A 14100-nucleotide genomic window follows, 5' to 3' on the forward strand; every position below is an offset into this window, starting at 1 on the left:
AATATATATTTGGTTAGCAGAGAATAGTTGTAATTGCCCAAAAGATAATGAACTCCCTTGAAACTTCTTTAAGCGGTTGAGGGGGGAAAAGGAAGGGGCCTGAGGCTGTGAGGAATGGTGGGAGTTGGAGTCCAAAACACCTGGAGGCAGGCCCCACGTTTTTTCCCAGGCTTGCTTTAGCTGCTTTAAGTCCCATTATTATTATTATTTCATTGTATGACACAGCAAACAAGATAGATATGCTGGATTTCAAATCACAAAATCACAAGTCGAACACTTTCCAAGTGTCTAGGACTGTGTGATGTATTTTTGGATGATGCGTATTATTATTATTATTATTATTATTATTATTATTATTATTATTATTATTGTATGACACAGCAAAAAAGATAGATATATTGGATTTCGTTTCACAAAATCACAAGTCGAACACTTCCCAAGTGTCTAGGACTGTGTATTATTATTATTATTTTATTGTATGACACAGCAAACAAGATAGATATGCTGGATTTCATATCACAAAATCACAAGTTGAACACTTCCCAAGTGTCTAGGACTGTGTGATGTATTTTCGGATGATGTGTGCAGATCCCAGTAGGGTGGCCTTTTGCAGTTGACAGATCATAATTTTGTCAATGTCTATTATTATTATTATTATTATTATTATTATTATTATTTATTCCATCTTGTGTGCTGAGGCAATAAACAAGTAAACTTATTGAATGTGTTGTTATTATATTATCATCTTGATTTGTGAGGCGAGGCAAGAAATGAGTAAACTTATTAAATGTGTTGTTATAATATTATCATTTCCATTCCTGAGTTATCAGTGCCATTCCCTAATAGGTTATATCATTATAAAAACATGAGAGAAGTGCAGTGTTATTGTTTAACCTTAATTCTGTATAATTTTAACATACGTTGGGTATGTGCTTTGTAGGTACAGTAGAGTCTCACTTATCCAACATAAACGGGCCGGCAGAATGTTGGATAAGCGAATATGTTGGATAATAAGGAGGCATTAAGGAAAAGCCTATTAAACATCAAATTAGGTTATGATTTTACAAATTAAGCACCAAAACTTCATGTTAGACAACAAATTTGACAGAAAAAGCAGTTCAATACGCAGTAATGCTATGTAGTAATTACAGTAGAGTCTCACTTATCCAACATAAACTGGCCGGCAGAACGTTGGATAAGCGAATATGTTGGATAATAAGGAGGCATTAAGGAAAAGCCTATTAAACATCAAATTAGGTTATGATTTTACAAATTAAGCACCAAAACATCATGTTATACAACACATTTGACATAAAAAATAGTTCAATATGCAGTAATGCTATGTAGTAATTACTGTATTTACGAATTTAGCACCAAAATATCACAATGTATGGGAAACATGGACTACAAAAATGCGTTGGATAATCCAGAATGTTGGATAAGCGAGACTCTACTGTACTGAACAAGTGCCTGTGTAAGCCGCCTTGAGAAAGGTGGGCTACAAATGTGGTGAATAATAATAATAAATAATATTATTTTGCGGGAGGGACACCATCCCACAGCACATTTTGCTCTAGTTTGTCAATGAATCTCTTGTTGTCGAATCTCAACCGATTCAGCATGGTGCAAATGGTAAAGTGTGGAAGGGGCCAGATGTCCGTCAGGGTCCCAAAAATGCAGCCAAGCCAAGTGGTTGTAATAATATAATAATAATAATATCATAACTTTATTTTTATACCCCGCCCCATCTCCCCGAAGGGACTCGGGGCGGCTTACATGGGGCCTGGCCCAATAAAACAAACAAATAACAGTAACAAAGCAATAAAACAATTATCCCAGTAAAAAACATCATCATCATCATCATTTAATTACTTATTAATTGCCCTCCATCCACGATGCTCTAGGCCAGGGGTCCCCAAACTAAGGCCTGGGGGCCGGATGCGGCCCATCGAAGCCATTTATCCGGCCCCCACGGCACAAGGGCAGAAGGGGGTTGGGCTATTTTATTTTATTTATTTACAGCATTTATATTCCGCCCTTTTCACCCCGAAGGGGACTCAGGGCGGATCACATTACACATATAGGCAAACATTCAATGCCTTTTAACATAGAACAAAGACAGACAAACATAGGCTCCGAGCGGGCCTCGAACTCATGACCTCCTGGTCAGAGTGATTCATTGCAGCTGGTTGCAGCTGGCTTGCTCTCCCACCTGCGCCACAGCCCGGGCTAGATGACCCAAGGGGTCTCTTCTTCTCTTCCAACCATTATTATTATTATTATATTATATTATATTATATTATATTGTATTGTATTGTATTGTATGACACAGCAAACAAGATAGATATGCTGGATTTCGTATCACAAAATCACAAGTTGAACACTTCCCAAGTGTCTAGGACTGTGTGATGTATTTTCGGATGATGCGCGCACTTCCCAGTAGGGTGGCCTTTTATTCTTATTCTTATTATTATTATTAACATTGAGGCTGGGTGGCCATCTGTCAGGGGTGCTTTGCTTGTGCTTTCGGTGCACAAAGGCAGAAGGGGATTGGACTCAGTGGCCCAAAGGGTCTCTTCCAACCCTCTTTTTTATTGTTGTTGTTGTTGTTATTATTGCTCAGTGGCCAACCATAGTCCGGCCCTCCAACAGTCCGAAGGATCGTGAACTGGCCCCCTGTTTTAAAAGTTTGGGGACCTCTGCTCTAGGCGATTTACAAGATAAAATGGTAAAGGATAAAAATACATACATACAAATACTGATAAAATTAACATAGATTAAAAGCTCTAGTAAAGAGCCAGGTCTTGAGTGCGAGGGTAATGTGCTTTCCTTGCCTTGTTCTTCTGTTTAAAGTCAAACCAATTGCAGCAGGGGGTGAAGAAAAGAAAGACGGGAAACTTCAGATCTGTAGCATGAAATGTCAGCAGTCAATGCAAGGAATGCACACAAAAAAGGGCTCCAGCAGGTGGCATTGCTGCGCTTCCCAATCTGTGGGCTGCGCATTGAAAGCCAGGTGTGATTCGTCAGCCGTCTTTGTTGTTTTTGTTCTGATCAGAAACACTTGTGCTCCAGCTGTCTGTCTGGGGAGTTTGGCCCCTTTCCTTGGGACTCTGTCTGATTTGTGTAAGCCGTCCTTGGTGCAGCTGAGGGGCAGGCCTGGGCCAATTAGTGTTGTGCATTCGTCTGGAATTGCTGTTTGTTTCGTGTAGTTTCATTTGTGTAGTATTCGTGTCCGGCTAATGGAAATGGGCTGCCAATACAACACGAATTTTTGTCTCATTCACAAAAAACACAAACATTTTCGTGCCACTGGCGGCAATGGGTGGGCATTTAACTCCCATTTAACTGTTATAATACTCTTGTTTCATATTGTATTACTGTTTTATCTTTTTTTATATTGTGATTTGTATTATGTTGCTGTTTATTTTGTCCTTATGTTGTTTGGGCCTCTGTCCCATGTAAGCCACCCCGAGTATTCTAATGACAGCTCTATTGGGCCTGTTCATTTAAACGCGCTCTGGAACAACCATGTTTTCAATTCCCGGCGGAAAATGGGCAGGGAAGGAGCTAACCTGATCTCCTTAGGGAGAGAGTTCCAGAGCAAAAGAGTGCGCTTTTTGCCTCTGCGCATTCATTACATTCACCAGCAAATACTTTGTTTTGGTTTCAGGGTTTTACAAACTGAGGTGCGCATTAGATTCAATTGCACATTGGACAAGTAGTTTAATATATTCAGTAGAGTCTCACTTATCCAAGCTTCTGGATTATCCAACGCATTTTTGTAGTCAATGTTTTCAATACATCGTGATATTTTGGTGCTAAATTCGTAAATACAGTAATTACAACATAACATTACTGCGTATTGAACAACTTTTTCTGTCACATTTGTTGTATAACATGATGTTTTGGTGCTTAATTTGTAAAATCATAACCTAATTTGATGTTTAAAAGGCTTTTCCTTAATCTCTCCTTATTATCCAACATATTCGCTTATCCAACGTCCTGCCGGCCCGTTTATGTTGGATAAGTGAGACTCTACTGTACTTGAAATATTCATTAAAAAGTAGAGAAAAATGTGCTGCTGCAGGGTGTCCCTTCTGCAACGACAAAGTTTGCGCAGTTTAATAAACTTTTGCCATGTGTTTTATGATGGAACCAATTAGGAAATGGCTTTGATAACCCAGGAACAAACATTGTGTAATAATAATAATAATAATAATGATAATAATGATGTTATTTCTTACCCGCCTCTCTCTCCCGCAGGGGCCAAGTGATCCTGATCCCAGAGTACATCTTCCCGCTGGGCTACTACCTCATCCCCTTCACGGGGGTCGTGGGCATCGTCTTCGCCGTCATGTGCACCATCCTGGTGAGCCATGCGCCAATGCACGGGGGGTGGGACCCACGCATTTCGGGTGCCATTTGGTTCCAAAACCAGCTGCAGTTCCATGCTGGAGGCTGACAAAACCTTCCCTCTGTCAGTTGCATTCTCTCCGTGGGATGAGTGCAGGTGAGCTCCCTCTGTCAGCTCCAGCTCCATGCAGGGACATGAGAGAAGCCTCCTTCCCACAAGGATGGTCAGAACATCAAAACATCTGGGCAATGTCCCCTGGGCAACGTCCTTTCAGACGGCCCGTTCTCGCACCAGAAGCGACTTGCAGTTTCTCAAGTTGCTCCTGAGAAGAAGAAAAAAATCATTGTACATTGTACAAAGGAATTATATGCAATACACCCCAATACACATTATATATGTAAAATTGCAAAAACAAAGCACCTAACCTTCCACCTTTTCATCACTGTCGCACAACCCCATAATGCCACATCAATGTGGAGCTACCACGTTCGCAGCTCTGGGGTTATCTATGTAGAATTATGAAAACCAAGCACCCCTCCTTGCACCTCCTAATCACTTTTGCACCACTCCCTGGTGCCACATCATTGCAAAACTACAAATATAGGCACAGCTCTGGGACAAAAGCTCTCTCTCAGCCTGATGATAATAATAATAATAATAATAATAATAACAACAACAACAACTTTATTTTTCTGCCCCGTCACCATCTCCCGACTCGGGGCGGCTACACGAGTCAGAAGCCCGAAATACAAAACAATAAATCAGTTAAAACACATTGCAATACAAACGCAGTAAAATCAACAGTTAAACAAAACAGTTACCTTAACCAAAACAATACAATAAATCATAAAAAACTCAGTTAACATATAAAATCAGTTAAAATAAAATGGGCCACCAGGTTGGTGGAGGGGATGGCATGTCCTTGTCCTTGTCACCCTATTGATTGATTTTATTAACTGTTGTAAAATTCTTGTTTTATCATACTACTGTTTTATCTTTTGCATATTGCGAATTGTATTTATGCTGCTGTTTTGCTCATCTTTGCTGTTCAGGCTTTGCCCCATGTAAGCCGCCCCGAGTCGCCATGGGGAGATGGTGGCAGGGTATAAATAAAGTTTTATATTATTTTATTATGACACAGCAAACAAGATAGATATGCTGGATTTCTTATCACAAAATCCCAATCGAACACTTCCCAAGTGTCTAGGACTGTGTGATGTATTTTTGGATGATGCATGCAGATCCCTATTATTATTATTATTATTATTATTATTATTATTATTATTATTATTATTATTATTATACCATCTGCCAGATGGTAATAAATTAAAATAAGAATATCCAGGGGTGAGGTGGAGCTTTCTTATGGCAGTGAGGATTATAAAGAGGGGAGAAAGCACCTTCCTATCTGCAATTATTGTATATGCTCAAGTATAAGCCTAGTTTTTCAGCCCTTTTTTAAGGCTGAAAAAGCCCCCCTCAACTTATACTCGGGTGAGGGTCCCGGTTGGCTTTTATTTGGGTCAGCTTATACTCGAGAATATAGGGTACATTTATTATTTTTCTCTATTATTATTGGTATTATTACATGTATTATTTTTCTATATTATTGTTGCTACTATTACATTTATTATTTTTCTCTATTATTGTAGCTACTTTTACATTTATTTTACTCTATTTTTATTATTAATAAAACATTTATTATTTCACTCTGATCTTATTATTATTACATTTATTATTTTACTCTTATTACATGTATTATTTTCCTGTATTTATTATTATTATTACATATATTATTTTACTCTATTATTATTAAAAGGATACATAAGCATATTTACATTGAAGAAGATGAGAATCATGATTTGATCAGAGTTGGACAGTCTTATCTTAAATTTGAGCTTGATGTAAATATTCAAAAACATTTAACCTACTGATGCCTAACGTAATTTTATTGGTATCTATTTTTATTTCTGAAATTTACCTCTCGGCTTATACTGGGGTCTATGTTTTCCCAGTTTTATTGTGGTAAAATTAGGTGCCTCGGCTTATATTCGGGTCGGCTTATACTCGAGTATATACGGTATGTGCAATGAGCAAGCCAAACACAATCAATGCAGTAGGTTAGGACACTGCCTATAGCACAGCAGTAGAAAGTCACTTGCAGTTTTTCATTCAATTGTTGGTTCTGTACACAAACCTGCCAAACCAGTGCAAAAGGGCCTCTGATCCAAAGCCAGTGGTGCAAATCCTCCCTGTTTTTACTCCCTGACTGCAGGTCCCATCATCCACAAGCGGGTAATGCACAAATATCTATAACAACACAGAACGATAATGTATGTGTGGCACTGGTGGCACATTGTGTTAAAGTGCTGAGCTGCTGAACTTGAAGACCGAAAGGTCCCAGGTTCAAATCCGGGGAGCGGAATGAGCACCCGCTGTTAGCCCCAGTTCCTGCCAACCTAGCAGTTCGAAAACATGCGAATGTGAGTAGATTAATGGGTACCGCTTCGGCGGGAAGGTAACATTGGCGCTCCATGCAGTCCTGCCTATAGCCACATGACCTTGGAGGTGTCTATGATTTAAACTATACATATTGTGAAATTATGGTTTTTTTCTCGAAGTGACCCACCACCCAAGTCGTGTGCCCTGACTCTCTCTCTCCCTCTCTCTTTGGCTCAGATTGTGCGCTGCATCCAGCACCGGAAGCGCATGCGGAGGAACCGCCTCTCGAAGGAGCAGCTGAAGAAGATCCCCATCCACAAGTACCGGAAAGGTCAGGCCCGCCTTCGTGCAAGAGCCAACCACCTCCCCAAGGGAGAAAAACCTTTTTCCCCACTTGCATGAAAGGGAAACCTTCCCCTCCTGCCTCCCCATAGGCAGGCTTCCTTGATTGATTGATTGATTGATTGATTGGGTTGCTCAGGGCAAGTTTCAGAGGGGGTCAGAACCCTCCTCATCCACCTTTTAGGGGGTGGGACACGTCCCTGATTTGCTGCCCTCCAGATAATGTGCTTGGGTTGCAGCTCTTCCTATTACTCTCTGCTACAAAATCTGACAATTTTTCTCTTCCTGTTTTGAAAGTGTCATTTCCTTTTTAGTTTAGTTATGTATTTACTACATTTATATCCCACTCTTCTTTCTCACCCCAAAGGGGACTCAGAGCGGCTTACAAATCAAATGCACATACAATATATTATTAGCATAGCACAATATAAGCATTAAATTACTATATTGTACTATATAATTATATGGTAATATTATTAGTAATATTACATTTAATATATAATTAATATTATTATATTATATTATTATTAGTATAATATTGTATTAAATATATTATTAGCATAGCACAATATAAGCATTAATTACTATATTGTACTACATCATTATATGGTAATATTATTAGTAATATTACATTTAATATATAATATATAATTAATATTATTATATTATATTATTATTCGTATAATATTGTATTAAATATATTATTAGCATAGCACAATATAAGCATTAATTACTATATTGTACTACATCATTATATGGTAATATTATTAGTAATATTACATTTAATATATAATATATAATTAATATTATTATATTATATTATTATTAGTATAATATTGTATTAAATATATTATTAGCATAGTACAATATAAGCATTAATTGCTATATTGTACTACATCATTATATGGTAATATTATTAGCAATATTACATTTAATATATAATATATAATTAATATTATTATATTATATTATTATTAGTATAATATTGTATTAAATATATTATTAGCATAGCACAATATAAGCACTAAATTACTATATTGTACAGTAGAGTCTCACTAATCCAACGTAAACAGGCCTGCAGAATGTTGGATAAGCGAATATGTTGGATAATAAGGCGGCATTAAGGAAAAGCCTATTAAACATCAAATTAGGTTATGATTTTACAAATGAAGCATCAAAACATCATGTTAGACAACAAATTTGGCAGAAAAAGTAGTTCAATACGCAGTAATGCTATGTAGTAATTACTGTATTTATCAATTTAGCACCAAAATATCACAATATATTGAAAACATTGACTACAAAAATGCGTTGGATAATCCAGAACGTTGGATAAGTGAGTGTTGGATAAGCGAGACTCTACTGTATTTACTACATTTATATCCCGCTCTTCTTTCTCACCCCGGAGGGACTCAGAGTGGCTTACAAATCAAATGTACATACAATATATTATTAGCATAGCACAATATAAGCATTAAATTACTATATTGTACTACATCATTATATGGTAATATTATTAGCAATATTACATTTAATATATAATATATAATTAATATTATTATATTATATTATTATTAGTATAATATTGTATTAAATATATTATTAGCATAGCACAATATAAGCATTAATTACTATATTGTACTACATCATTATATGGTAATATTATTAGTAATATTACATTTAATATATAATATATAATTAATATTATTATATTATATTATTATTAGTATAATATTGTATTAAATATATTATTAGCATAGTACAATATAAGCATTAATTGCTATATTGTACTACATCATTATATGGTAATATTATTAGCAATATTACATTTAATATATAATATATAATTAATATTATTATATTATATTATTAGTATAATATTGTATTAAATATATTATTAGCATAGTACAATATAAGCATTAATTGCTATATTGTACTACATCATTATATGGTAATATTATTAGCAATATTACATTTAATATATAATATATAATTAATATTATTATATTATATTATTATTAGTATAATATTGTATTAAATATATTATTAGCATAGCACAATATAAGCACTAAATTACTATATTGTACAGTAGAGTCTCACTAATCCAACGTAAACAGGCCTGCAGAATGTTGGATAAGCGAATATGTTGGATAATAAGGCGGCATTAAAGAAAAGCCTATTAAACATCAAATTAGGTTATGATTTTACAAATGAAGCATGAAAACATCATGTTAGACAACAAATTTGGCAGAAAAAGTAGTTCAATACGCAGTAATGCTATGTAGTAATTACTGTATTTATCAATTTAGCACCAAAATATCACAATATATTGAAAACATTGACTACAAAAATGCGTTGGATAATCCAGAACGTTGGATAAGTGAGTGTTGGATAAGCGAGACTCTACTGTATTTACTACATTTATATCCCGCTCTTCTTTCTCACCCCGGAGGGACTCAGAGTGGCTTACAAATCAAATGTACATACAATATATTATTAGCATAGCACAATATAAGCATTAAATTACTATATTGTACTATATCATTATATGGTAATATTATTAGCAATATTACATTTAATATACAATATATAATTAATACTATTATATTATATTATTATTAGTATTATATTGTATTAAATATATTATTAGCATAGCACAATATAAGCACTAAATTACTATATTGTACAGTAGAGTCTCACTAATCCAACGTAAACGGGCCTGCAGAACGTTGGATAAGCGAATATGTTGGATAACAAGGAGAGATTAGGGAGAAGCCTATTAAACATCAAATTAGGTTATGATTTTACAAATTAAGCACCAAAACATCATGTTATACAACAAATTTGATAGAAAAAGTCATTCAATAAGCAGTCATGTTATGTTGTAATTACTATATTTACAAATTTAGCACCAAAATATCACGATATATTGAAAACATTGACTACAAAAATGTGTTGGATAATCCAGAATGTTGAATAAGCGAGTGTTGGATAAGTGAGACTCTACTGTACATCTATATATATAAAAGGGGAATGAAATTTCGGCCTAGGACAAAACAACAAAACTACACATCCCAGAAACACTAAACTTGGCAGCACAACCCCTCATCCATGCCTCTGTGTTCATACAACAAAAAGAAAAGAAAAATAAAGTCCTAATTAGAGGGAGAGGGATAATTGTTTTTATCCAATTGCTGCCAGTTAGAAGGCTAAGCTCCGCCCACTTGGTCTCCTAGCAACCCACTCAGCCCAGGGGACAGGCAGAGTTAGGCCTCACTTGGGCCTCTTCCACACTACCTGTAAAATACAGATTATCTGATTTCCCATACCACCATACTTCGCCACAGCAACGCGTGGCCGGGCACAGCTAGTCTATATATATAAAAATGTAATGTCCGTTTTTCCCATGGAGTAAACAACAAAACCACTGAACCAAATCACACCAAATTTGGCCACAGAAGACATAGTCATCCAATCTATGTCTTTCAATAAAAAAAACTAGAAAAATAAAGTCCAAATTACAGAGGACAAGGAAGAGCCGTTCTCCCCCACCTGCCAGTCAGAAGGGTAGGCCCCGCCCCCTGAATGTTATAGAAACCCCCTCAACCACAATGGCACCCGGGGGGATAGGCAGGGTTCGTTCTGAACAACACTCTGAAAATGGGAATTCCAGACATGAAACAATCAGGGCCAGCTAACACCTCCCAACAAGATTCCCCCGGGAGGAAGCAGCCAGGCTTTGAAGCGGAAAGGGCATTACATATATATTATACATATATATTATTAGCATAGCACAATATAAGCATTAAATTACTTTATTGTACTATATCATTATTTGGTAATATTATTAGTAATATTGTTGGAGCCCCCGGTTGGCGTAGTGGATTAAAGCCTCGTGACTTGAAGGTTGGGTTGCTGACCTGAAAGCTGCCAGGTTCAAATCCCACCCGGGGAGAGCGCGGATGAGCTCCCTCTATCAGCTCCAGCTCCATGCGGGGACACGAGAGAAGCCTCCCACAAGGATGGTAAAAACATCAAAACATCCGGGCAACGTCCCCTGGGCAACGTCCTTGCAGACGGCCAATTCTCTCACTCCAGAAGCTGCAGCGCAACAATTTATTTCTCCCAAAATGTTGGTGGGAATGTTTCAAAACCTCTTGTAATCTTGCCCACACACACATACTCATACACACACACACAAGATCCCTTTTTCCTCTCCTTGCCTTCTGCCCAGCAGGGGGCGCTGTGGGGCTCCCCCACTCGCTTCCTGTACTTGCTCTGCTCCGGGAACTTCATTTTTGTGGCTGCCACAAACTGGATTGAATGGGTTGAGGCTCGATTCTGAAATAGACATTCATTGCAAAACTCTCGCAGAGTGTGCCACAGCAGGATGTCCCTCCCGCAAAGACACAGCTTGTGCCGTTTAGTAAACGTTTCCCATGTTTTTATGATAGAACCAATTAGGAAATGACAGACAGACATCATAGTGCGATGCACTGTAATGACACTTTCAGGTGTAGATTTCTCTTCCTTCCAAGGGAAAGATTTCTATCTCTTCCTCTTGTCTCAGCCCCATTCTTGTATATGTATATGTATATGTGTTGTCGAAGGCTTTCATGGCTGGGATCACAGGGTGGTTGTATGTCTTTCGGGCTGTGTGGCCATGTTCCAGAAGCATTCTCTCCTGACGTTTCGCCCACATCTATGGCAGGCATCCTCAGAGGTTGTGAGGTATGGAGAAACTAAGTAAGGAAAGGAAAGAATATATATATCTGTGTAGAGTCCGGGGTGTGGCCAGAGTCCTTTGTCACTGGGAAGCCATCATTAATGTTTCAGTTAATCACCCTAATTGGCATTGTCACACCCTGGACTCTCCACAGATATATATTTACCTTCCTTGCCTAGTTTATCCATGCCTCACAACCTCTGTGGATGCCTGCCACAGATGTGGGCGAAACATCAGGAGAGAATACTTCTGGAACATGGCCACAAAGTCCGAAAGACATACAACAACCCTGTATATGTATATGTTTGTGTGAGCCCCGCTTGTGAACCAAAAGGTTGCAGGTACGAATCCGGTGGTACTAAATGGGGGCTGGACTAGATGGCCTTTGGGGGGTCCCTTTTGGAATGATGCACCCTTGAAAGAGGGAGTTATTGAGAAAATCCTCCATGGATCAGAGCTCCTCTTCTTTGTTTTTGGCTTCTAATCTGAGGCTGGATGCCTTTGTTTTGGGAGTGGGTTCATGGCTGGACTAGATGGCCTTTGGGGAGTCCCTTTTGGAATGATGCACCCTTGAAAGAGGGAGTTATTGAGAAAATCCTCCATGGATCAGAGCTCCTCTTCTTTGTTTTTGGCTTCTAATCTGAGGCTGGATGCCTTTGTTTTGGGAGTGGGTTCATGGCTGGACTAGATGGCCTTTGGGGGTCCCTTCCAATACGATGCCCCCTTTTAAAAAGAGAGCTAATGAGGATTAGAGCTCTTCTTCTCTGCTTGTGATTTCTCATCTGTGGTTTGATGACTATGTTTTGGGAGTGGGTTCATGGTACTAAATGGGGGCTGGACTAGGTGGCCTTTGGGGGTCCCTTTCAGTATGATGCTCCCTTTGAAAGAGGGAGTTATTGAGAAAATCCTCTGTGGATCAGAGCTCCTCTTCTTTGTTTTTGGCTTGTAATCTGAGCCTGGAATGCCTATGCCTTGGGAGTGGGCTCATGGTTCTAAATGGAGGCTGGACTAGATGGCCTTTGGGGGTCCCTTCCCACTCTGTGCGACCCATTTCCCAGCTTTGAAACCGGGCCAAAAGGAGAAGAGACAAAACCCAAACTCTCCCCCAAACCTTGGGAAGGCTGCCCACCCCCCAAGGAGGCATTTCTATAAAATGCATATTCAAATGCAAAGGGGAGAAAGGGGCCCTTTGGGTCCAGACCCAAATATTCCGCTCAATGCTGTAATTCCTTTTTGCAAAACATACATAGACATTTCTGCTCAATATGCTGTTGTGAAGTGTCTATATTGCATTATTACATATATTGCATTGCAAAAAATAATTGTAATGCAATGTGACATATAGATCTGTGTACCTATTTATGTATCTCGTTGCATTGCATTTTGCAACTGCATCCTGAAATATAATGTTAATGCGGAAATAATTGCAGTGTAACATGTATTTATATATCTCATTACATGACATCGCATTTCTAAACTGCATACTAATATATATATGTATGAATATATATTGTTTATATCTCACATTACATGACATCGCACTTCTAAACTGCATACTAATATATATATGTATGAATATATATTGTTTATATCTCACATTACATGACATCGCACTTTTAAACTGCATACTAATATATATATGTATGTATATATAGTGTTTATATCTCACATTACATGACATCGCATTTCTAAACTGCATACTAATATATATATGTATGAATATATATTGTTTATATCTCACATTACATGACATCGCATTTCTAAACTGCATACTAATATATATATGTATGAATATATATTGTTTATATCTCACATTACATGACATCGCACTTCTAAACTGCATACCAATATATATATGTATGAATATATATTGTTTATATCTCACATTACATGACATCGCATTTCTAAACTGCATACCAATATATATATGTATGAATATATATTGTTTATATCTCACATTACATGACATCGCACTTTTAAACTGCATACTAATATATATATGTATGTATATATAGTGTTTATATCTCACATTACATGACATCGCATTTCTAAACTGCATACTAATATATATATGTATGAATATATATTGTTTATATCTCACATTACATGACATCGCACTTTTAAACTGCATACTAATATATATATGTATGTATATATAGTGTTTATATCTCACATTACATGACATCGCACTTCTAAACTGCATACTAATATATATATGTATGAATATATATTGTTT

The 14100-nt window shown here is 37.1% G+C and overlaps 1 protein-coding gene across 1 annotated transcript in view; it reads left to right on the forward strand.

Annotated features, from left to right (window-relative positions):
* Positions 1-14100, forward strand: part of rnf167 (ring finger protein 167) — a 51643-nt gene that overhangs the window by 19658 nt on the left and 17885 nt on the right. The window contains exons 7-8 of the mRNA XM_062958020.1: positions 4264-4369; positions 7034-7127. Of these exons, the coding sequence (XP_062814090.1) occupies positions 4264-4369; positions 7034-7127 (200 nt within the window). The remainder of the gene's footprint in view (positions 1-4263; positions 4370-7033; positions 7128-14100) is intronic.

Source organism: Anolis carolinensis, chromosome 6, assembly GCF_035594765.1.
Source record: "Anolis carolinensis isolate JA03-04 chromosome 6, rAnoCar3.1.pri, whole genome shotgun sequence".
In the NCBI taxonomy this organism is placed as follows: domain Eukaryota; kingdom Metazoa; phylum Chordata; class Lepidosauria; order Squamata; family Dactyloidae; genus Anolis; species Anolis carolinensis.